Source organism: Rhinolophus ferrumequinum, assembly GCF_004115265.2.
Source record: "Rhinolophus ferrumequinum isolate MPI-CBG mRhiFer1 chromosome 13 unlocalized genomic scaffold, mRhiFer1_v1.p Super_scaffold_3, whole genome shotgun sequence".
In the NCBI taxonomy this organism is placed as follows: domain Eukaryota; kingdom Metazoa; phylum Chordata; class Mammalia; order Chiroptera; family Rhinolophidae; genus Rhinolophus; species Rhinolophus ferrumequinum.
Genome location: NW_022680356.1, coordinates 2802119 through 2828783, shown reverse-complemented (window position 1 = coordinate 2828783; position 26665 = coordinate 2802119). Strand labels below are relative to the sequence as shown.

The following is a 26665-nucleotide window of genomic DNA, read 5'->3' as shown; positions in this document are numbered from 1 at the left end:
AAAAATGGTGAATGGACTTGGAGCTGAGCTGCGCCCTCCACAGCTAGATTGAAGGCCAACGACTTGGAGCTGATGGGCCCTGGAGAAACACACTCGTCTCCAATATTTCCCAATAAAATTTTTAAAAAATTACTAAGGGAAATTACTTTCATAAACAGTAGGCTTATATGTAGCTGTCTTCTATAAGTAGTAAATTTATATGGGCTTACACTATCAAGATTTGTAAATCAGCAACAATTTTATTACTGTAAAATTTTATTTCTAATTCATTTATTACATTGCTTTAATTGTTCTGAAAGATTTCCATTAGTTCATTTTTAGATAAACAAATAGTATTTTTCTGACTTTAGCAGAGCATAAGTTTTTAAATCCTGGGAAAATCTGATTCAATCATTTTGATTTCAAGAACAGCCATCTGAGTTTATCTCCGTGTTTATAATTGAATGAATTATGAGTCATATATGAATTCATGATTATAAGAATTACGTGACTCATGGCCTAAATGAATCACCCTGAGTTGTCCTCATTGCCCACCTCCAGAGACAGGGCTGCCTCAAGTGTCACCTCTGTGCGGCCCCTCTGGGTAGAGAACCTGGCTGAGTGACACATATATGTGTCAGTGATTTCCAAATCTGTGCTATCGCACAGATTTCCAAGAAGCTGAAGCATTGCAGCCTTAAACACTTAATTCTGTCAATAATATGTCTGTGACAGAAATAGGAACCTGGGCTAGAACACAATTAGGCAGCATCCCCAAGATGTCATCTACTAGCTGGAAATACTTTGTTTAAAAAGAAAGGCTCAGGAGCAGCCAGTTAGCTGAATTGGTTAGAGCGTAGTGTTCATTACACCAAGGTTGCTGGTTCGATCCCTACATGGGCCACTGTGAGCTATGCCCTCCTCAATTAGATTGAAACAACTACTTGACTTGGAGCTGATGGGTCTTAGAAAAACATACTTAAAATAAATGTTTCAAAAAATGTAGTTTTTTAAAAAAGAAAGGCTCAGGTAGATGCCCCCATCCAGAAGTTTCCTCTCAAGGAGGTGCTGCCACTGCTCCACATAAAAAGTTGGCCATAGAGTCTAAGTCCTTTCAAATCCAAAAATCTTTAAACAATTGACTGTAAAAACTCTACAATACAGGAAATTCTATAAAGCCAGCCACCTGTTGTCCAGATTAAGCGTCAGCTTATGGGAGGTCAACATGAGTTGTAAGCTCAGTGTGAAAACCAGGGAAGTTTGTGACAAGTTTGAATTCATTATCCAAGCTAAAATCTAAAATGAATGAAGAGATTTTATGGCCTTAAATATATATTCAATATAATTTATATTCTTGTATTTGACCTTGCCATGCACTGAAGAAAAGTATGTTTATAAATATCTCATTAGAAAACTAAGATGCCTTGTACAAAGCAGATAAAAGTTTTCTAAGATTTATTCATTGTGGGCTTTCTGCTGAATTCTATATTCTAACAAATTACAAGATAACACCCCCCCCCAAAGAGCTAACTATGCTAGTTATGCTACTTAACTAAATGAAAATCACTGATGAAGTTTTCACTGAAACATCCCCTTTCTCTGGGAACTCACCGTATGATATTGAACTTGGCTATGTGAGCCACCTGTTCCCGGAGGACCATGATTAGAGCATCCTGGCACAGACTAAGCTCCTCCTCCCGCATGTTGCCAAAATCCAGCACTATGGTGATGCTCTGTTCCAAGATGACACCAAAAACCTGCTGGCTTCCGCTGGTGAGCCAGTCCATCCTCTGCTTATAGCTCTCCACAGCTTGTGTTAAAAGTTCCACGAACTGACAGATCACTTCTGCTTTGGCTGTCAACTTAATGAAAATAAAAAAGTAAAAAACCCAAAAATGAAAAAAATAAAAACACACCGAAGTAGGTAACCTGAAGCACAGTGCAGCCAGGAACAAGAGGGCCCACTGAGTCAAGGCGTCTGCCATCGAGCACTGTGAATTAGTGACAACTTTGTACAGGATCCTCCAAACCCACACCATCAGGAGGATCATGTTCCAGCCTCAGCTGAAACCTGTGGCCGGTTCACCACAGGATAAAGACGACCACGTGTTCCACTCAAAACAGCACTCTTTAAAAAGAAATGTGTTTCAATGGAATTGTAACAGCTATATACGATGTCAGAGGGGTAGTAGATTGGGGGAGGGGTTACCACTTTATGAGGGGTGTGAATGTCTGTCTATTACAGTGTTTTGTACACCTGAAACTAATTTAAAAAAGAAAGAAATGTGTCTCTAGATCACAATTTATCTTTACAGTTACAGAATTATCTTCATCAAAAAATGTCCAGGGGAACTTTTAAGAAATTAGGGAGACGATAAGAGAGACCGGCAAAGGCAGATGGAAAAGAGTAAGGCTCACTAAGCTTTCCTAAGTACAACATGCCAGAAGTATTTCTGGAAACGCTTCTCAGCACTCAACACACAGGCCTGGCTTCCTCGATGGATGCACCCCAATGACTCCTCATCCTGCTCATGACCTTTGTCCTGTGTCCTCTGTCTCCCAGGCCAACCCCTATACCTGGATCGCTTGATCACCCACAGCTGCCACCAACACTGCTAGGGGCTGTCCCTGAAAGGTGACAGAGACTTGGGGGCAATTTCTTGTACAAGGTCTGCATATTAAGTTCATGAACTTGCCACCGTGCGCTTCCATTGGCAGCACTGTACAAACAGCTCAATAAGGTTTCATAACCTCAGTATATCAGTGTCTCACAGCTGTGTTTGTGTCGACATGTGGCAGTGTCTTGCTGAGTAGTGTTCATTATTGTTGTTGCATGTTTTTTGTGCCATCACAAGAATGTCTGAGTTTTAATTAGAGCAATGAACAAACATTAAATTTCTTCTTACACTTGGCAAGAGTGAAAGTGAAATCAGGGACATGTTAGTCCAAGTTTATGGGGATAATGCCATGAAGAAAACAGCAGTGTACAAATGGATTAAATGTTTTTCTGAGGGGAGAGAACGCATCACTGATGAAGAGGTGAGGGCAGCCAGTAATGAGCAGAACTGAGGAAAACATTGCAAAAATTAATCAAATTGTGTCAAAATTGTTGGCTCACTGTGAGAAGCAGAGCAGACCAAGTAAATATCGATAAAAAAACAGGAAAATCTGAACTGAACTTCTTGGCATGAGAAAGGTGTGTGCAAAAATGGTCCCAAAGGAGCTCAGTGATGAATAAAAGTAAAGGAGAGTTGAAGTTTGCCAAGACCTTTTGGAGAGGCAAGATGATGTTTTGGGCCGTGTTATCACTGGTGATGAAACATGGGTGTACCAATAGGACCCTGATACAAAGCGTCAAAGTGCACAATGGAAGTCAGCCAATTCTCCACGACCAAAAAAGTTCCGTCCAAATCCAAAGTCAAAACGATGTTGCTGAACTTTTCTGATATCAGAGGGATTATTCATTATGAATTTGTACCAACCGGACAAACAGTTAACCAAGTTTACTATTTAGAAGTGCTGAACAGGCTGCGTGAAGAAGTTAGACAAAAACGACCTGAACTTTTCACCAACAATTCATGGCTCTTGCATCACAATGTACCTACCAGCTCACACAGCACCGTCTGTGAGGGAGTTTTTAGCCAGTGAACAAATAACTATTGGAACACCCTCCCTACTCACCTGATCTGGCCCCCAGTGACTTCTTTCTTTACCCAAAGATAAAGGAAATATTGAAAGGAAGATATTTTGATGACATTCAGGACATCAAGGGTAATACGATGACAGCTCTGATGGCCATTCCAGAAAAAGAGTTCCAAACTTGCTTTGAAGGGTGGACTAGGCGCTGGTGTCAGTGCATAGCTTCCCAAGGGGAGTACCTCGAAGGTGACCATAGTGATTTCAGCAATGAGGTATGTAGCACTTTTTCTAGCATGAGTCTGCGAACTTAATTGGCAAACCTCGTATATACAAATAAGCACCATTCCCACAGATCGGGCACAACTGTGCGAGGCCTTTCAGGGCGTAGGAAGGTAGGAGACAGAGAAAAGAAAAAAACTTGTGCCTTCTTCTATAAAGAATCAAATTTTAAAAGATCTGGTACTTTGTTTAACTTTAGCCACCCTCAGAACACCGCCAAATCCCTAAGTTGTCAGGAAAATGTGTTTTCTGAACACACTGTATAATTCCACACTCATGCCTTGCCGTGTGCTGTCCCCTCTGCCTTAAACTCCGTTCTTCCCCATCCTTGGCTCTCAGGGTTATTCCTCAGACTCTAGCACCTGCTTCCCACAGCTCCTTTCAACAGAATTCCTAACTCTCTCGCCAGCATGCACAGCATTTACTGCAAGTCTCTACCATATGCAGAAACCAGGTGGGACCGTGTCACAGGGGCTGTGCAGGTGGTTACATGGCACAGACAGACTGTATCCATTTCCATGTGGTTCAGATAAAAAAATATATTTCGCACACCAAACTCAAGATTCCATGGATATTATTGCTTAGGACCAGGCTGTTTAAAGTGTTTTAAATATTAAGAAATAACTGTCCAGGTGGTACATGGGTGTACACTGATATGAGCAAATTCCCATGAAACCACGTGACAGGATGGCCGTGTGTCCCACAAGCTCCCTGTGGTGTGCCAGGGGTCAGGTACCAGTGGGCACACACGTGGTGTGCTGAGTTGCTGGAAACGGATTCCAGTAAGAGGCACCGCCCCCTCCCTGTCCACTCCGGCCTGCAGAGCAGCCTCTATCGCTCCTGCCTCTGGAAGGTAACAGCAGCTGGCCCTCAACTTTTAACTGATCTCTGTCACAATGCCTTTTTTCTTTATTTTCAAGGCAAAACAAAATGTTGCTATGCCAAATATCTCACCTCTGGTCAAGAGCTTCCTGCATACATCTCTGACAGGCCAACCGTTTGCCTCCACTGCTCCTCAGCTGTGACCTTCATTACTTTCCACCCGCCAGAAAAAGTCTCCAGCCCCAGCAGGTCTGGCTCCACTAATCAATGTGAAGCAGAGTGAGCTTCTCCGCATGGGCCACTTCTAGACCTCAGCAGGGCGTCACATGCCTGTCCCTCCAGGGGGCTCCCACTTACGTTGTATGCTGTGCCATCTTCTGCTCTGTAGACCCTTGGAAACAGGCCGTCAGCATACCGGGAAGCCACAAGTCTCCCCAGGGAAGTCACATAATCTGCATTTTTATAAAGAAGAGCAAACAAAAGGTGCATTATCAGCGCTTCTTATTTTTATTTCAAAAAGCTTTTCTCTGACACTGTTCAAATGATATCCCCAGTGACAGCAACAATCTGTGATGCTCTGTGCTCTGTTCTCCATGATGCAGTATTACTAGGTGCTGTGATAAGTGTACCTGTTATGACCTGCATAATCCTTTAATGCATGAGTGAATAGGAAAGAAAAACAGGGTCCGTTTCTTGGTTTCCTGGTTCTTTTGTCCAGAATGATTAAGGCAGAGGCCAACAAGACAACATAGAAATTGTGTTTAACTCCTGAAAACTTTTATTCAGGACTTGGACTTAGTTCTCAGACTTATAAAAATTAAATTTAGATATTATCTATTGTTCTCTCAAGTGGGTTCATGAATAGATGAGTGAAACGAAGCAAGCAGGTAACAGCTTCAGAATACCCACACAGAATGTGAAAACCACAGATTTTCTTCTCAGATTGTATGCTCAGCTGTTCAACATCCGTTGCACAAACACTTAATGGGAACCCACCATGTGCAAGGCACAGAGTTAAGGATGGGAATAAAATGCCTAAAACATATTTCTGCTCCTTCGTGGAACTAACAGAAGGCTACAGAAAGGCCTCAAGAACTAACTCTGACTTTCAGGACAGAAGGTGAGGCAAGGCTTCACAGAGACGTTCTTAATATGACGATTTTATTGGTGTTGGTATTATTATTACTATCAAGTCCCAAAGGTGGGAGAGAAAACTGTTACTCTCGGATCCAGCATGTCCTTTCTGCTGCCTTTCTAGGGAGTGTATAGAGCATATAAAATGTATTATATATGTTGGATTGAGCTTTGCAAGACAAGTTGTTTACTAGTAGGGACAGGACTCTGGCCACACATGTGAGACTGAAAAGGGTAAGGTGAAAAATCATGTTTTTGTGTGAAACTGAACATAACAAAATTGAGTGATAAACACATTCACCAGACAACTTCTGGTTCTCACCTAAGAAGTAAACAAGTCCAAGGAAAAGAGGATAAAAGCAGAACTCCAGAGCAATGCCATGAGCAGTCCAACTGGGAGCTCCGGCTAAGACCCTCTGCGAGGCTCCGAGCCAGACACTCTGGAATCATCTCCGGGATGTCTGTCTGGGTGACCCGACAGAGTCCCCTGCGAGGTACAAGCCGTGATATTCCAGGACTCTCCGAAGCTCTTCCCTGCAAGACCAGCTCGCCTCAGACCCGTCGGGGGCCCAGTCGCCTCTCCCGGACCAGGGACCTTCTCCATCCCAATTGACTCTGGGACTCGGTTCCTTATTAAATTCTGTTCTATTCTGTATAACCTTCTGCGCTTTCCAGAGCATTGGCCTCTGGAGGGACATTGGTTCCCAAATAAAGCTGTTACTCACTCTATCTGAACCTGTGTGCCGGGACTTTGTTCCTCACTCAGGTCACGAGTACCACGTAGGGACGTAGGGCCCTGCCGAGGGGTTAATGTCCCCTTCGCTTTCAGGAAGAGACTGAAATGTAGCGACTGCCCTTCCAGGCGTTCACAACAGGAAGGCAGGATAACAGTCTCCTGGGGAAAGGCAGAAAGGGCAAGGCTGAATTTTATAGCCTCCCTGGCCAGGCCTGGTCCCAAATCACAGGCAGGATAAAATTTATAAGACTCGAAGTTCAGTGTTCATAATGAAGGTAAAGAATGAATACTTGAATTCCATCAGCAATAACCTCACTCAATAAACCTCTAAAACTCTAAAATATCCACTTCCAAAAGTTCAACTTCTGCACAGACATTGAGAAAGCAACTTCAAATCACCAGCAACACGTTCCTTACCTAAGACGTTTTTGTGAAGTGAGGAGAGAGAGTTTTTTGGTTTTGTTTTTTTTTAGGATTGAAGAAGATGATCCTACGGAAGACTCTATAAACTGCACGGCTAAGTAAAATGTGAGGCATAGTAATTTCTACATCCAAGAATGGTGGAGTAGATTTTATTGGCTAACCCTCACACAGAAAAAATTATAAACTCTGGACAAAACATAAAAATAGTTACTTCAAAGGACTAGTGAACAATCAAGAACAGGCAGAAACTGGAATGGCATTAATCCTTGAAAGAAGGAAGTTGGTGAGATTTGCATTTATTTAGTAGAGGGGCCAGAGTTTGGAGTTTGAGTCCAACCAAATTAACAGCCTGCTAAAATAAGAATCAGCTCTCCACCCACCAACTAATAAATACAAACTGTAATATGTCCATACAATTCACCTCCTAATAATACTTGGCCATAAAAAGGAGTAAAGTACTGGTACACACTACAACATGGATGACACTTAAAAATATGTTAAGTGAAAGAAGCCAGACACAAAAGACCACATATAGGTAACCCCCATATAACACGGCTGTTAGGTTCCTAAAAAATGCCGTGTTATGTGAATCCATGTTATACTAAACAAAGAACTAGTACAAAAAAGGGGGTTAAGTTCCAAAATTTAAAAAAACATACTATTATATGTTTATAATTAAGAGAAATATCTTTATTAAAGCAACTTTCACCAAAAGTGTAACATATTAATATGTATTAAATAGTTTTCTTCATCATCACTACTAAGCACCATTAACCGAGGGCGTTTTCCTTTTGACAAGATACCTTCACCCTCTGAACTTAACAGTCCACGAACAAAATGAATTTAAAATTCTAATAAATTTTAAAATGCTGCAGTCAAATCCGATACAACATCCAAGCTCGAATGAAAAATTTCAAATGAGGTATCTTTTGCTCTTAAAAGCTTTTATTACATTCCGTGTTATTTGGGTATTTCCCTAATCTCAAATGAGATATTTTTTGCTCTTAAAAACTCTTATTACACTCCGTGTTGTTCAGGGATTTCTCTAATTCTCAAACCGTGTTAGAATGAAAGCGTGTTCTAGGGTGCCATGTTGTACGAGGGTTTTCCCCAATTCTCGAACCCTGTTAGAGCGAAACTGTGTTATACAAGTGCCATGTTATACGAGGGTTACTTGTACTATATGATTCTATTTATATGAAATGTCCAGAAAAAGCAAATCTATAGAAAGCAGACTGCTTTGGGCTGGCGGTTGAGGGGTAGGCTGGATAGCTAAGGAGTACAGGTCTTCTTTCCGAGGTGATGAAAATGTTCTAAAGTTGACTGTGGTGATAGTTGCACATATTTATGAGTATACTTAAAATGTTGAATTGTATACTTTAAATGGGTAAATGGCATAGTATGTGAATCACATCTCAATAAAGCTGTTATTTTAAAAAGTAGAGATGATAATCTAAGTGTTTTCTATTGAGACAGAAATTAAAGAGATTTGCAAAAATGTAAAACAATGCCACTCTTACTAAAGTTTTCATTTTAGAAAATATACTTATTTTTCTTAAAAACATTATTTTAACAGTTTGTTACTTTTAAATGAATTAATATTTTTTAAAGTTTTTATTTTTAACTTCCAATATGGTAGATATCAATAGATGTAAAATACACAAATTCTTATTATAGATTAAAAATGAGGACATGATATGAAAGTTTGTGAAGATATAATGAATTAAATGAAGAAGTATCAGTGTAAAAACATTTTCATAGTAGTGGTATGTAGTCAGTTCTAATGACAGTGATTTTTCTCATCAGAAATTATGGCGGTCAGGAGGAAGGGGCACAATGTTTTTGAAGTACTGAAAGAAAAGACGTGTCAACCCCAAATCCTAAATATGTTAATATTATTGTTCGGGAATGAAGGAGAAATAAAGACATTGTCAGATAAAGAAACTAAAAAAGTTTGTTGCCAACAGAGCTACTTTTAAATAATGAATAAAGGAAGTTTAGAAACAGAAAGGAAATAATAAAAGAAGGAACTTGAAACATTAGGCAGAAACAACATAGTAAGCACAAAGACAGGTAAATACAATAGACTTTCTCTTCTGGAGTTTTCTAAATTATGTCTGACAGTTGAATCAAAAATAATAGCACAGTCTAATGTCATTTTCAAAGTATGAAAAGAAAATAATAACTTATTTTATAAATGAGGAGAGTAAAGATAAAGGAAAATAAAGTTTCCACTCTTCACTCAAACTAGTAAAATGTTGACACCAATAGACTTTAGTAAGTTATATATTTATAATGTAATATCTAGCACAACCACTAAAAAAACTATATGGAGAAATATACTAAAAATTACAACAGATAAATAAATACAGAATTCTGAAAAATGTAACCCAAATGTAAGGAAAGCTAGGAAAAAGAAAATAAATGGAAAACAGAAAAATAATCAGAAAACAAAAAATAAAATGTCAGACAAAGCCTAACATTATCAATAATTACATTCAATATAAGTAGTCTAAACACAACAATTAAAATACAACAATTAAAAGAGATTGGCAAAGAGGATTTTTAAAATGACCCAACTACCATGCTATCTACAAGAAAATTGCTTCAAATATAATGATATATATAAATTAAAAGTAAAAAGTCATATAAGTACTAATAAAAAGAAAGCAGATTGACTATGTCAATATCACAAAAGTTAACTACAGAACAAAGAATATTACTAGGGACAGAGCTGGACATCATCATATAATTATCAAAGTGTCAATCCACCAGGTAGACATAGCAATCCTAGGTGTGTATGAGCCAAACAACAGAGCTGCAAAATATGTGAAGCAAAAACTGATGAAACTAAAAGCAGAAATAGACAAACCCACAATAATAGTTGGAGGTTTCAATACCACTCTCTCAACAATTCATAGAATAACTAAACAGAAAATCACCAAGGATACTTTAACAACACCGTCAACAAACAGGTTGTAACTGACACTTATATAAAACTCTACACAACAACAAAAGAGTACATATTCTTTTCAAGTACCCACAAAATATATACCAAGACAACCATATCATGGCTACAAAACAAACCTCAAAAAATTTAAAATAACTAAAACCAGAGTATGTTCTCTATCCACAATGGAAACAAACTAGAAATCCATAAGAAAAAGATAAGAGAATCTCCAAACTAAATACCATGTTTTCAAAAAAATCCATGGGTTAAAGAGGAAATCTCAACAGAAATAAAAAATACTTTAAACTGAATAAAAATCATAACACAGTATATAAAAATTTGAAAGACACAGCTCAAGCAATACCAAGAGGAAAATTTATAGTGCTAAATTCTCACATAAGAAGAAATGAAAAGTCTCAAATCAACAGTCTAAGCTGCCACCTACAAAAACTAGAAAAAAGAAGAGCAAAATAAATCCAAAGCAAGCAGAAGGAAATAAATAATAAACATCAAAGGAGAAATCAGTGAAATTGAACACAGAAAAACAAGAGAGAAAATTAATTAAATAAAAAGCTGGTATTTATTTATTTATGGTTTTATTAATTGCATTTATTTAATTGTAATTTTTTGAGAAAAAGCTGGTATTTAAATAAGATCAAGAAAATTGACCAACCCCTAGCAAGACTGACAAAGATAAAAAGGGAGAAGACACGAATTACTGATATCGTGAATGAAACGGAATATCATTAAGGACCCTGCAGACATCAAAAGAACAATGGAATACTACAAACAACTCTACACACATAACTTAGACACCTTAGAAGAAATGAATCAATTCCTCAAAAAACAAACTATCATAACTCACTCAATATGAAATAGATCATTTAAATGTCCTACATCTATTAAGGAAATGAATTCGTAATTAAAAATTTCTCAAAAAAAGAAATCTCCAGCCCTGCATAGGTTCTCTGGAAAATTCTATCAAACATACAAAAAAGAATTAACATTCTATGTGTTATTTTCCAGAAAACAGAAGATAAGGAAACACTTCCCAACTCATTCTATAAAGCCAGTATTACCCTGATACCAAAATCAGACAAGGGCAGTATTTAAAAAAAAAAGAGAGAGAGAGAAAACTACACACCAAAGTCCTTCATCAATACAAATGCAAAAATCCTTAACATTATATTAGCAAATAGAATTAAGCAATATAAAGATTATACAACATGACCAAGTGGTGTTTATTCCAGAATGAAAGGCTGTTTCAATATGCAAACCCCATCAATATAATCAACCAAATTAATAGGCTAGGTAAGAAAAATCACATGATCCTTTAAACTGACACAGAAAAAGCATTTCACAAAATTCAACACCCATTCATGGTAAAACAAAATAAAAAGTAAAAATAAATAAAATCTCTCAGAAAACAAGGAATAGAGGGAAACTTCCTTAACTTGATCTCTTTTTCTTTTTTAAATCTACAAAAAACCTACATCATAGATAATGGTGAAAGAGTGGAAGCTTTTCCCTAAGATCTAAAATGAAATACGGATGTCTACTTTCACCACTGCTATTCAACATAGTACTAGAAGTTCTGGACATCACAAGGCAAGTCAAGGAAATACAAGGCATGTAGATCAGAAAGAAAGAATGAAAACTTTCCCTATTTGGAGATGATATCATGGTCTACCTACAAATCCCAAGGACTCAACAACAACAAACAAACAAACAAATAAACAAACCTCCTAGAGATAATGAGTTCAGTAAGGTCACAGGATAGAAGATCAACATTAAGAAAACCAACCATGGGGGCCGGCCCGGTGGCTCAGGTGGTTAGAGCTCCATGCTCCTAACTCCGAAGGCTGCCTGTTCCATTCCCACATGGGCCAGTGGGCTCTCAACCACAAGGTTGCCGGTTCAACTCCCGCAAGGGATGGTGGGCTGCGCCCCCTGCAACTAGCAACAGCAACTGGACCTGGAGCTGAGCTGCGCCCTCCACAACTAAGACCGAAAGGACAACTTGAAGCTGAACAGCACCCTCCACAACTAAGATTGAAAGGACAACAACTCGACTTGGAAAAAAGTCCTGAAGTACACACTGTTCTCCAGTAAAGTCCTGTTCCCTTTCCCCCACCAAAAAAAAAAAAAAATCTTAAAAAAAAAAAAAATCTTAAAAAAAAAAAAAAGAAAACCAACCATATTTCTATATGCTAGCAATGAGCATGTGGAAACCAACATGTGATTTAAAATTTCTCAGAAAATGAAATACTTAATGTAAATCTAACAAAGCATGTGCAAGACTTGTATACTGAAAATTACAAGAGGGCTGATAAAGGAAATCAAAGACGTAAATAAGTGGATACAGATATTCCGTATTCATGGACTGGAAGACTCAACATAGTAAAGATGTCAATTCTCCTTAAATTGAAATACAGGTTAAATGCAATTCCTATCAAAATCCCAGCAATATTTTTGTAGACATAGACATGATTATTTTAAAATTTATATGAAAAGGCAAAGGAACTAGAGTAACTAAAACAATTGGGAAAATAAAATAGGAGGAAGCAGTCAACCAATTTCAAGATATTATCTACTAGTCCTGGTGATCAAGACTGTATGGTATCAGTGGAGAGATAGACACATAGACCCAGAACAAGACAGAGAACACAGAAATAATCCCACACAAGTACAACCAATTAATTAACAAAAATGCAAAAGCAACACAAAAGAGGAAGGATGGTCTTTTAAATAAAAGGTGCTAGAGCAATATCCAGTCAAAAAAATGAACCTTACACAGAAATGAACTCAGATTGATCACGGGTTAAATAGAAATGGGGGGGAGGGGGAACCGCTGGGGTAGCAATACTTATACCAGACAAAATAGATTTTAAAACAAAGGCTATAGATAAAAAAAATCCTAAACAAAATTCTAGCAAATCGAATACAACAATGCATTAAAAATATCATTCATCACGACCAAGTGGGGTTCATCCCAGGGGCACAAGGATGGTTCAACATCCACAAATCCATCAACAAATCACATAAACAAAATAAAGGATAAAAATCATATGATTATATCAATTGATGCAGAAAAAGCATTTGACAAGATACAACATCCATTTATGATTAAAACACTTAATAAAATAGGTATAGAAGGAAAATACCTTAACATAATAAAGGCCATATATGACAAGCCCTCAGCTAATCTCATAATTAATGGTGAAAAACTGAAGCCCTTTGCTCTACGTTCAGGAACACGACAGGGCTGTCCCCTATCACTTCTGCTTTTCAACATAGTGTTGGAAGTCCTTGCCAGAGCAATCAGGCAAGAGAAAGAAATAAAAGGCATCCACATTGGGAATGAAGAAGTTAAATTATCACTCTTTGCAGATGACATGATGCTATATATAGAAAACCCTAAAGACTCCACCAAAAAGCTATTAGAAACAATCAAATACGAATACAGTAAAGTTGCTGGCTACAAAATCAACGTACCAAAGTCCATTGCATTCCTATATACTAACAATGAAATCTCAGAAAAAGAAATACAAAAAAACAATTCCTTTTGCAACTGCAGCAAAAAGAATAAAATACCTAGGAATAAACTTAACCAAGGATGTGAAGGACCTATATGCTGAAAACTAAAAAACATTTTTGAAAGAAATTGAAGAAGGCACAAAGAAATGGTAAGACATTCGCTGCTCATGGATTGGAAGAATCAACATAGTTAAAATGGCCATATTACCCAAAGCAACATACAGATTTAATGCAATCCCCATCAAAATCCCAATGGCATTTTTTAAAGAAATAGAACAAAAAATCATCAGATTTGTTTGGAACCACAAAAGACCCCGGACAGCCAAAGCAATCTTAAGAAAAAAGAACAATGCTGGAGGTATCACACTCCCTGACTTTAGCTTGTACTACAGGGCAACAATAATCAAAACAGCATGGTATTGGCAGAAAAACAGACACATAGACCAACGGAATAGAATTGAGAGCCCAGAAATAAAACCACATAAATATGGACAGATAATTTTTGACAAAGAAGCTAAAAACATACAATGGAGGAAAGACAGCCAATTCAATAAATGGTGCTGGGAGAATTGCAAAGCCACGTGCAAAAGAATGAAACTGGACTGCTATCTGTCACCATGTACCAAAATTAATTCAAAATGGATCAAAGACTTAAGCATAAGACCTGACACAATAAATTGCATGGAAGAAAACATAGGTACTAAACTTATGGACCTTGGGTTCAAAGAGCATTTTATGAATTTGACTCCAAAGGCAATGGAAATAAAAGCTAAAATAAACGAATGGGACTATATGAAACTTAAAAGCTTCTGCACAGCAAAAGAAACCACTGACAAAATAAAGAGGCAACCAACTGAATGGGAGAAGATTTTTGCAAACAGTGCCTCAGATAAGGGGCTAATATCCAAAATATACAAGGAACTCATGCAACTCAACAGCAAAAAAACAAACAACCCAATTGAAAAATGGGCAGAGGACCTGAAGAGACATTTCTCCAAAGAGGACATACAAAGGGCAAATAGACATCTGAAAAAATGCTCAACATCACTAATCATCAGAGAAATGCAAATGAAAACCACAATGAGATATCACCTCACCCCAGTCAGAATGGTTATCATCAACAAGACAAATAGTAACAAGTGTTTGGGAGGCTGTGGAGAAAAAGGAACCCTCATACACTGTTGGTGGGAATGCAGACTGGTGCAGCTGCTATGGAAGGCAGTGTGGAGGTTCCTCAAAAAATCACGAATAGAATTACCATATGACCCAGCAATCCCTCTCCTGGGTATCTACCCAAAAAATCTGAAAACATTTATCCATAAAGACACGTTTGCTCCAATGTTCATTGTAGCTTTGTTTACGGTGGCCAAGACATGGAAACAACCAAAATGTCTTTTGATAGATGAATGGATAAAGAAGTTGTGGTATATATACACAATGGAATACTATCCGGCGGTAAGAAAAGATGATATAGGAACATTTGTGACAACATGGATGGATCTTGAGAGTATGATGCTAAGCGAAATAAGTCAAACAGAAAAAGCAGAGTACCATATGATTTCACTGATATGTGGTATATAAACCAAAAACAACAAAAGAACAAGACAAACAAATAAGAAAAACTCATAGACACAGACAATAGTTTAGTGGTTACCAGAGGGTAAGGGGGATCAAATATATGGTGATGGAAGGAGAACTGACTCTGGGTAGTGAACACACAATGCGATTTATAGATGATGTAATACAGAATTGTACACCTGAAATCTATGTAATTTTACTAACAATTGTCACACCAATAAATTTAAAAAAAAAAAGGCTATAACAAGAGACAAAGAAGGACCCTGTAATCTGACTTCTGGGTATTTACCCAAAGAAACCCAAAACACTACTTCGAGGGAATGTGTGCGTCCATATGTTCATTGCAGCATTGTTTACAATAGTCATAATATGGAGGCAGCCTAGGTGTCTACTGATGGATGAATGGATAAAGACATTGTATTACTAAGTCATGGAAGGGAATGGGTTCTTGCCATCTGTGGTGGCATTGATGGACCTGGAGGGTATTGTGCTGAGTGGAGTGTCTGACAGAGAAAGATAGATGCAATGAGATTTCACTTATATGTGGAAGCTAAAGAAAACAAAACAGAACAAACAAAACAGAAACACATTCATAGATATAAAGAACATTTTGATGGTTGCCAGGTGGGAGGGAGGTTAAGGGGTGGGTGAAAAACTGGATGGGATTAAGAAGTACAAATTTGTTGTCACAAAGCAGTCATGGGGATGTAGGATATAGCAGAAGGAATATAATCAATAATATTACAATAACTATGTTATGGTGTCAGATGGGCACTAGATTTATCAGGGTGATAGATGGGAGGAGGTTTGGGGGACAGGGTGAAAAAGGTGAAGGGATTAAGAAATACAAATTGATAGTTACAAAATAGTCCTGGGGATGCAAAGTAAAGCGCAGGGACTATAGTCCATGCTATGGTTAATAACTATGTATAGTGCCAGGTAGGTACTAGACTAGTCAGGGGAATCACTTTTTTTTTTTAACAGGACTTTATTGAGGAATAGTGTATACTTCTGGGAATTTTCCAAGTCAAGTTGTTGTCTTTTCAATCTGAGCTGTGGAGGGCGCAGCTCAGCTCCAGGTCCAGTTGCCGTTGTTAGTTGCAGGGGGCGCAGCCCACCATCCCTTGTGGGAGTCGAGGAGTCGAACCCACAACCTTGTGGTTGAGAGGACGCGCTCCAACCAGCTGAGCCATCTGGCCACCCAGAAGCTGAGCGGCAGCTCATTGACTTCATTCTAGTTGCGGAGGGTGCAGCTCGCTGGCGCATGTGGGAATCGAACTGGCAGCCCCGTTGTCCAGAGCTCGCGCTCTAACCAACTGAGCCACCCATCCACCCCTCACTTCTTAAATTATACAAATGTCTAACCACTATGCTGTACACCTGAAATTAATATAAAATAATGTCGAGAAAGAAGAAACTGAGTGGGAAAAACAGCACTTTAAAATCCACATGTTTACTATTTAAAATATCCTTCCTTCCTGTAAGATTTGACGTTCCATCTTGTATATTTTTCTAAAGAGTTTCTTTTAAGCATTTCCTGTAGTACAGGTCTGTTGGTGACAGATTTCCTCAGTTTTTATCTGACATTGTCTTTATTTCATCTTCTCTGTTTTGGATGATTGACTGGTATTTTTTATTCTGAAATAACGACAGATTCACAGAAAGTTGCAAAGATAGTATAGACATATCCCATGGACCTTTCACCCATTTTCCCCCAGCATAAGAAAGCTGCGGTGGTTATATTGATATCAGACAAAATAAATGTCAAAACAAGGACCATCTGAAATAAAGATGGACATTTCAAAATTATTAAAATTTGTCAATTCATCACCATCTGTAAAGATATGACAATCCTAAATGTGCATGCATTTAGAGCTTCAAACTACATGAACAAAGCTGGCAGAACTAAAGGGAGAAATGGACAAATCCAGTAGACAAAAAAAGTCACTAAAGATACAGAATATCTCTATCATATTATCAACCATTTTGGCCTAATTAACATTTATAAATACAGTGGTACCTCGGTTTTCGAACGTAATCCACGAGTTCTGAAATGTTCAAAAACAGCCGACAGCTAGGCCTCAGGGTCTCACACTCAGCGGAAGCCATGTGACATGTTCGACTTCTGAGTCGTGTTCGAAAACCGAAGCATTTACTTCTGGGTTTACAGCATTCATAAACCAAAATGTTCGTCAATGGAGATGTTCGAAAACCGAGATACCACTGTTATTATCTAAACACTGCATAATACACATTCTTTTCAAGAGCGTATTAAATGTTTGCCAAGGTATGTGCTGGATCATAAAACAAATCTCAGTAAATTTCAAAAGGCTAAAATTTTATGTTCTCTAACTTCAACAGAATTAAATTAGAAATCCAACAAAAACAAGATATCTTTAAAAGTCCTAAAATATTTGGAAGTTAAACAACACATTTCTTAAAAAACATGAGTCAAAGAAAAAGTTATATGAGAAAAAAGAAACTATTTGAACTCAATCATAATGAAAACACTACCTACCGACATTTTTGGGATTTAGCTAAAGCAATGCTTGGAGGAATACTTATAATTTTAAATGAATACATTAGAAAAGTAAAAAAGACTTAAAATCAATTATCTAAGTTTCTACCTTAAAAGCTGGAAAAATAAATGCAAATTAAACTCAAAGTAAGTAGAAGGAAATAAAAAAATAAAGATCAACTAAGTCAATGAAATACAAAACAAAGAATTGAAAAAAAATCAACAAACCCAAAATTTGGTACTTTGAATAGAGTTATGATATACCCATAACAAGACTTATCAAGAAAAAGTGACAGAAACAAAAAACATCAATATCAGGAATAAAAGAGGGATATCACTACAGATTTTATAGGCATTACAAAATGTTAAGGGAATTCTATTCTGAATAGAATTACCATATGAACCAGCAATCCCTCTTCTGGGTATCCACCCAAAAATTTGAAAACATATGTTCGTAAAAATATATGTGCCCCTATGTTCATTGTAGCATTATTCATGGTAGCCAAGATATAGTAACAACCTAAGTGTCCTTTGATGGACAACTGCATAAAGATGTGGTACATATATATGAGGGAACACTATACTACTAAGAATAAGATGAAATCCTGCCATTTGCCACAACATGGATGAATCTCGAGGTTAACATGCTGAACGAAATAAGTCAGGTGGAAAACGTTGAGAACCATATGATTTCACTTATATGTGGGACATAAAACTGAAAGCAACAAATGCTCATAGACACGGACAACAGTATAGTGGTTATCAGAGGGAAAGGGGGGCGGAGTGGATACTGAAGAGGGTGAAAGGGGTCAAATATATGGTGATTAAAGGACTGACTCTGGGAGGTGAACACACAGTGTGACATACAGATGGTGTATGATAGAATTGTACAGTTGAAAGCTATATAATTTTTTTAACCAATGTCACCCCACTAAATTTAATTAAATAAAAAATAAAGCACTTAAAATGTTAAGGGAATATTATGAACAATGTTTTGCCAGTATCTTAGGAAACTGATGAAATGGACAAACTCCTTGAAAAACACATCTTTCCAAAGCTAGCATAATGAAACCGAAAATCTGAATAGCTTTACGTTTATTACCGAAATGGAATTTCTTACTTTTCCTACAAACAAAACTCCAGGCTAAGTTTCACTGAGTTCTATCAAACATTTAAAGAAGAAATAGTGCCAATCACTTAAAACAACATCACAGCATAGATGGGGAGGAGGAAATACTTCCAAAGCATTTTATGAGGTCCGCATAATCCTGATGCCCAAACCAGACAAGGAAATTACAAGAAAATCAGAGATAAATATCCTTATGATCTTAGATGGAAAAATCTTTGACAAAATATAAAGAATTGTTGTTTTGTGAATATTAATGACTGAATTCTAATTATTTGAAATATGAGACAAAATTGCTTTCAGTTTCCTTATGTAGGACTCCCACAGACCCAGACTCTCAAAAATACTAGGTGGTACAGGGCTGTGCTAGCCCCTGTGGAAAGAAAAATAAGAAAGCACAGGCTGAGTTGTCACGAGCAAGACCTTGCTGTCAGAATGGGCTTCCAGATCAGTCTATAAGAAACACATCCCCTAGACTGTCCTTATTACCAAGATGGACAAAGCTGCCACGGGAATGGGTGAAAAATTTGAAAAACATGGTATTAAAGGGTACTAAGCAGGTATTTGTTTAACTGACTAATTAACTAATTGGCCAGTTCAGAATTACTGAGAAAAACCCTAGAGATGAAAATTGTCCTGACTGAAGGCAAGCTCCTCAGGTGGGGTGTTTCTGACATGTTGGGCAGGACCGCTACTGAGTGGGCTGCAATACACTCAGGGTCCTGGCCCCCAGGTCCTGCATTATATTTCAGGAGCAACCCAAGTCAGTCATTTAAAATCGAACACATTGCACACATTTCCATGCCCCTGTTGGAGGGCAGTACTCCTGGGAACTGAGAACCAGCACTCCAATCAATGCATTTAGAGAAAAGGTTGGACTGCAACATAAGGAAGGCCATGGCAAAACAGCGTGTTCTCCCTGAAACTACACACAGCTATGGTTTTCATCAGTGACCTCCAAAGGGGGTTGTACACCCAAGAGGATAAATACAAATAACTTCTATTTCATCTTTCAAAAAAGAAAGAACGAATTAAGCACAACTACTATTTAATGTGTGGATTGACAATTGTACATCTATGTAATATACAAGGTCAGACAATTAATTTCACGAACTTGTTGCAACAATGTTGCTAACCATTTTTGATAGCAGAGGGATTATTCATTATGAATTTGTACCAACTGGACAAACAGTTCACCAAGTTTACTATTTGAAAGTGCTGAAAACGCTGCGTGGAAAAGTTAGACAAAAATGACCTGACCTTTTCACCAACAATTTATGGCTCTTGCATCACAACAGTGTACCAGCTCACACAGCACTGTCTGTGAGGGAGTTATTAGCCAGTAAACAAAGCTGTATTGGAACACTCTCCCTACTCACCTGATCTGGCTCCCGACTTCTTTCTTTACCCGAAGATCAAGGAAATATTGAAAGGGAGATATTTTGATGACATTCAGGACATCAAGGGTATACGCTGACAGCTCTGATGGCCATTCCAGAAAAAGAGTTCCAAAATTGCTTTGAAGGATGGACTAAGCTTCCCAAGGGGAGTATTTCGAAGGTGACCATAGTGCTATTCAGCAATGAGGTATGTAGCACTTTCTCTAGGGTGAGTTTGCGAACTTAATTGTCAGACCTCGTACATATATTGGGGTGCAAACATTTTTTTACTGCTAAGGATGTGACATCAAAATAAACTCAGGGACTTGTGGGTTTTGAGGGACCTTCAGAATGGACACAGCCTCCACAGAGGCTACCGGGCAGCATGCTGGCTGGGTCTGCTCTGTGCATACTCTACCTTCACAGTGTGGGAATCCAATTTGTGACAAAATCTGTTTCAAGGTCAATTTGTTGCTCTTCAGCCCATGCAGTCGGAGCCATTCCTTGGATGAGATGAGACTCTGCAAGGCCACGTCATCTCTGGTGTTTCTCGGTGCCTCTTGCTCCTCCAGCTGCTGCTCAGAGATGGCAGATGAGCCCGGCAAATCCATCTCTGAGTTAGGCTCTAAGTCCCAGGGACCTCCTGTAAGGGCAATTGTCAAACTCAGACTTCCTGAAACCCTGGAAACAATGTAACATCGACAGACGATTGGTTTAATATGAATTACAGTACATCCTGAAGTGGAGTTCTAGCTATCAGTTAAAAATTATAATACAGATGAATATTTGTTGGCAAAGAAGATATACACACATATTGCCAGAAAGTATCCATAATATTCAATATCCATAGATAGACACCCATACACACACAGAAAGACATCTAGACAGACAGCTGCCGACAGATTTACAGTATATTTCCGTGTGTGGGAGCAGCGTGTGGTTTCTGCCTTTCTATGCTGCTTACATTTTTGCATTATTTAAACATTTCTAAAAGAGGATTTACTTTTATAATCAGAAAAATACAAAGCTCTTCCATTTGGGGAAACAAATAATCACCCCTGAACCTTCATTACACATCACATCTGACCTTTTGCTTCCAAAGAGAACAAAGAGGTTAAACCCTGAGAGGAAACACACCTGTTCTGCAGGTGGAGGGGCCAACTGGGAAGCAGGGACAGGTGGGAACCAAACCAGCTAGGAGACACGGACTCACCTTCCAAATGTTTTCTCTTCTGGAACTTTCAAGTTGAACTTAAACATTCTGGCTCATGTAACCAGTTGTTCTGGGGCCAACCAGACTCAAGACAATACGTAACATATTAAACTTACCTAGACCTGCCTAAATACAGCCAGTGTACCCAGGAGAGGAGTGGCCCAGCTGTAATGCAATCCTTTTTTTTTTTTTTTTAGTTTCAAGTGCTACTCACTCACCGCAACATCAGGCAGAGTCTGACCACCTGGGGCAAGAGGAGAACGCTCTCCTGCCTCTGCAGCCAGAGTGTGTGATGCATATAAATGAGTTCCCTGGGCTGTAAAACTTTTCAACAGTGGAAATATTCCCTTTTCCCATTTTTAAAATTCTGTATTTCTTGCAAGTCTCGGTGTTATGACAAACACAGAAATCAGTTTGACCCAAGCTAGGGAGATTTTATAAAGAGATGTTAGAAGGATTATTATTAGCAAACATTTATTTAACTGTATAGTATATATTTAATCCTTGTAATAACCTTATGAGGTAGGTAGCACTACTATTATTCCCATTTTACAGATGAGAAAACCAAAACTGAGAGTAGCTAATGAACTTGCCCATGATTTCACAGCAGGTAGGGGAGTACCTGAGATTCCAAACAGGTCATCCAGCTCTAGAATCTAGAACACAGAATGTTCTGTTGGCCTTTATTATAATAAAAACAACTGCAGCAACTTCCATTTGTTGGCCAAGCACGGGGATTAGCTTTTAATATGTGGTGTCTCATGAATTCTTCATAGCCATACCCATCACGCACTGTTAACACCCCACTTACATTTGAAGAATCAGAAGCTTCAAGAATTTAAAGAAGTTATTCAGGACCCACAGCCAGTAAGTGGCAGAAGCAGAAGTCAAAGCCATTCCTTAACCACTCTGCAAGCATTCTAACACCCCTCCAGCCTGGTCCTGTGGTACAAGCCTAGGGACACACTACGTTCCAGATGGATTGCTTTCTCTTAGGGCTTCTGGCTCTTCACTGAAGTCAGAGCATAAGCTTCCTGGGGTCATCATTTTAAAGTTTTCAAGGATCATGATTTCCATTGTAAGGTTTATGTGATTTTGTATTGCCCATGTATGTTGAATTCCAAAGGTACACAAACTCATATTATTGGGGAAGATCTTGCCTTCTTTCTACCAGAGCTCAGTCTGATGAGAATATTACAACAGAATTGGGAGAGCATCACGCAGCAGTGGGAAAGTTTAGAATGAAAACTCTGTGTAGGTCCATTCCATACTTGAGGTGAATTCCTCTCTACCGTGGTAGCACCACCTGCGTACTCTAACTCCCAGGATTACTGCAAGGCAACTGAACTGTCCAGCTAAGGTGCTAAGGCGCATGTCCCAGTCCCTTTCACTCACAAGACTTTAAAAAAAAAGTCTGGTTGGCTCTACAGGATCAGAGAACCTGTATGAGTCACTCTGATTCAGATCTTTACTCTTAGGGGTTTTTAGCCTGAGGCTACCTGTATTGTTGGAAATGAAAGCAAATGGGGAGTGGAACTTATCCAGAGAAAACAAGGAAGGAAACAGAGGAAGGGCCTCAAAAAATAAAACAGAAACAAGGAATCATCCTACTTAAATGGGATAAGAGCTACTGTGCCAGAGCAAGGAAGCCTACCACAGCAATGCTGCCAAGTGGCCTGACAAGCCACGCTTCTGCACACAGCCTGCCTGCTTTCCCACCTCCCAGCTGGTCTCCGGCCGGCCGTGCTGCTGTGTGGAACCTTAGCTTCCAAGGGCCATTCCAAATCTGCCACCTCGATGAAGCCTCTCAAGGCCCGTCACCAACCTTCTGCAGCCTCCCCCTGGGAAAGCCCTAGCTTTGCTTGACACTTCACCATTGTGGCCTTGGACACTGCAGGTTGTTCTCTCTAGATTAAAAGAAAGTTCAGTGCCCATGGGGACAAACTATATGAATGTCCTCAGCACAATGCCTTGTACACAGCAGGTACTTTGTGTGGGTGTTGAATTACTCCGAATACGAGAATCCTGATTTTTTAAACAAGACAAAGATTAGCAATTCTAATTAACAAGGCTAAGATCAAGAAATAGCTGTCTCTTTAAACAGAGATGTATTTTTTCTGGATATGTTTTGTTATTATTACTATTACTATTCAGGATTTCTTCATTGAGGTTATTACAAATTGGAGAAAGAGGAACCCAGAAGTATTAACAACAAATTCCTGCCGAGCACTGCCCTAAGTGCTATTCCAAGGGCCAAAATTTGGGGAAATAGGGATTTCCTAAATAGAAAGAGGAAGTATAAATAAAAGGGGAAAGGGGGGGATTCAAAGTCTGATGAAGGCAGGGATGGGCAGAGTTTTAGGGGAAACCAGAAAGATTAACCTGGCACAAGTCCAAAGGAACTAGGACAGCACTCCCTGTCCGGTCAGCCTGTGCTGCTGGGGTCTGCCCATGCTGAGCAGCCACAAGATGCCCCATGGCTGCCCTGAGCTGAGCACCTGTGGAAGTCTTCATGGCTTAAGGTCCTGTGGTCGGAGGCTGAGGCACAATACACAACTTAAGAGACCATTAATTCAGCTTAACCATTTCATATATGTCCACCTGCTTTATTATCAACACCCAAAACTTCCTATATCCTTTTAGTTTCTGGAAAAGAAGTGTGGGCCAGGTGGATATATCCTGTGATTTATGTGAGTTCTGAACTATAATTCCAGAAAGAGAGGAGGAAGCCCCGTGGGTACGATGCTAACTCTCCGCTGGAATCGCTCTCCCCATTCTTCTGCTAAGCTGTAAGCATCTATTCAGATAATGTGGGCTGAGGCAGGGAGACTGGAATGCACTGTCCCACGGTTGAGAAAATGGGGCCAAGAAAAGAAAATCTGAGAATGGGGTGCTTTAGGGGGAAGATCCTTGCTGAAAAGAAAAACAAAAACAAAAACAAGAGCTCCCAAGAAGATGAAATGAAAACTACCGAATAGCAAGTGAATCTAATTAAGTTTTATGCCCACATATAAAAAGAGCAAAAGAAAATGGGGCTCATCTTAAGTGATGTGATTGTGAAAACCATACACGTGTGAAGAATGGGAGGGAGCCAGCGGCCTTCCCAAGACGTAAAGCTGTAGAAAGCTTTGATCCAAGCACATGGCTTTCGGTTCTAGATTATTTATATTACGATTGTTCCTCAGAAATAAATTTCTCCTGGTCTTTCCCTCCAAAGCCCAAGTCGCCTTCCCCTTATCGCGTCTGGCCTCCGATCCAGTAAGGAACTGGGAAGCTGGCTGCCCACCGCGGAGCGTCGGCTGCGGGGTGAGGCTCGGTGGGCAGGGCCTGGGGTGGGCGGGCCGGGTGCCTGTTTCCCCGCCTGACCGTGGCACCAAGCAGTCGGGACAAGTCGCCGAGCTTTTCCGGGCCCGCTTCCGCATCTGTGAGAGGTAGTCCAGCTCGGAAACTGTAATTCCAAGATTTCCCTCCGCACCTCCGAGTTCTGGCGTGGAGGGGACCGCCTCCCACACTTACTAGGCTAATGTCAGGTGGCCGACAGGCGGTTCCGGTTCAGCAGCCGCCCTCCCACGCTCCGCTGGCCGCCCGACCAGAGGAGGCGGGGGAGGGACGCAGCCCGCTAGGTGATGAGCAGCGACTCCCGCGCGCGAAGGGTCCGCGCTCGGCGCAAAGAACTGGAGCGGACGGTCTTCTCCGCGACGCGACAGCTAGCTGCGCGGCCCGTACGCGACCGCGGCGCCACGGTTGCTCGGACAGCGCCAATCACTGCGCGGCTCCCCCAGCCGGCCCCGCCCACGGAACGCGGGCCCCGAGCCGGAGGGTCCGGGGCGGGGCCAGGAGCCGGGGGCGGGGCACGAGTTGGGGCTTGAGTTGGGGTTTCCGGGGGGAGGCGGGCGCGGAGGCGGGGCTCCGAGGAGGGTTCCAGGCGGGGTCACACCACCTGCGACCCGAAGCCAGGGCCCTACGCGGGCGGACAGGTCGGGTCGGGTGGTCCCCTGCGCTGGCGAATATTATTTAACAAACAAATACGCAGAAGGGCTCTGGTAAGGGTTGCGGGCGCGAGCGGCACATTCTGGGAAATGTTACCATTAACTACTATAGGTACTTTTTAGCCCGCGGAGAACTTACTTTGGTTACTTTTCACCTCAACACTGGGAAGAGAGATTTTCATTTCAGTTGAAGGCAAAAAGCTTGAAGAGCTGGGGGTGTAAGTCGCTCAGCCGGAGCGAGGGTGGAACTGAGACAGGAGGCACAGTGAGCTGCAGTTTTGCAGATTTGCAATTTTGGAGCAGGGGCTGAAGTTACCAAAATTATTCTTATCTATTAGAAATGAGGATTCCTATGGGCATTATTTTCTTCATTCAGCTTTATTTTCAACACTTATTTTAGTTTTGCCTTATCAAATAAGCAAACAGCTCCAAATAACACATGCCTGTGATTTTTTAGTCACTCGGAAATAAAATTGTGCATATGAAAAGCATCTTTAAATCCTTAATAAAAGATCCCACAGGCAAGTTTTAGTATATTGAGATATAAAACTGCGTTTTAGATTTTAAAACTCAGGAAGTGGCCAGATTATTTGTAAGGTTTTTAAGTCAAAGATCTAATAAAACATAGTTAATATTGGAACTGAGTAATTCTGTCCCCAACAGAAAAGTCTACTTCATCCACGGGGATTTAGTTTTCCTGCATTCTTTTAACACTTTAATAACTAAAAAGCACTGAAAGCTTCTATCACAGATCACAAATCATTCCATAAAGTCTTTTGGTTGTATACCATTGGCTTTGCAAATGACACCTGCCAACCTCACCAAAAATTCTGTTTCAGAAGGGAGGTAATCGGGCAGCCACGCCCACATTTGCCAATGCCACATTAATCCCTGTTGTCCACAACCTGCCAGACTAATATTCCTGGGATACGTGGGTGAGACAGAACACATAGCCTCCACACAGCCAAACCCACAGCCTCTGTAGTCATGCCAGGCATTCCTGTCCCCTCCTTCAACCCATGCATCCCACCTTCCCTGGGACACTTGCCACTTACGTGCAAAGTAACTGCAGATGACTCTATATGTTTCTGTCAATTATGTTTATGTGCCTGTAAGCATAAATTCTTAATGGTAAACACTAGTTACTTAAATTATAGACAGAATTGAACAGATGTCTAGGTTATTTTGAAGTATTACATAGCTGATAAGGACTCGAGGTCAGCTAGCTACAGAACGGTTCACCTCATTTTTGATTGTTGAGTGATTTGGAATAAGAATACCTTTAGCACTGTTGTGATGTACCACTGTACTGAACTTGGACACATTTGATTTGAATTTACAGATCATGTGTATTGTCGACTGG

At 39.8% G+C, this 26665-nt stretch overlaps 1 protein-coding gene across 1 annotated transcript in view; it reads right to left on the bottom strand.

Moving 5' to 3' along the window:
* The window catches only part of VWA3B (von Willebrand factor A domain containing 3B), a 149644-nt gene extending 128869 nt beyond the window's left edge, over window positions 1-20775 (bottom strand). Inside the window, exons 1-3 of the mRNA XM_033100927.1 lie at window positions 20519-20775; window positions 5077-5171; window positions 1591-1841 (exon numbers count right to left, since the gene is read on the bottom strand). Of these exons, the coding sequence (XP_032956818.1) occupies window positions 1591-1841; window positions 5077-5171; window positions 20519-20711 (539 nt within the window). The 5' untranslated portion in view covers window positions 20712-20775. The remainder of the gene's footprint in view (window positions 1-1590; window positions 1842-5076; window positions 5172-20518) is intronic.
* Window positions 20776-26665: the final 5890 nt, after the last annotated feature.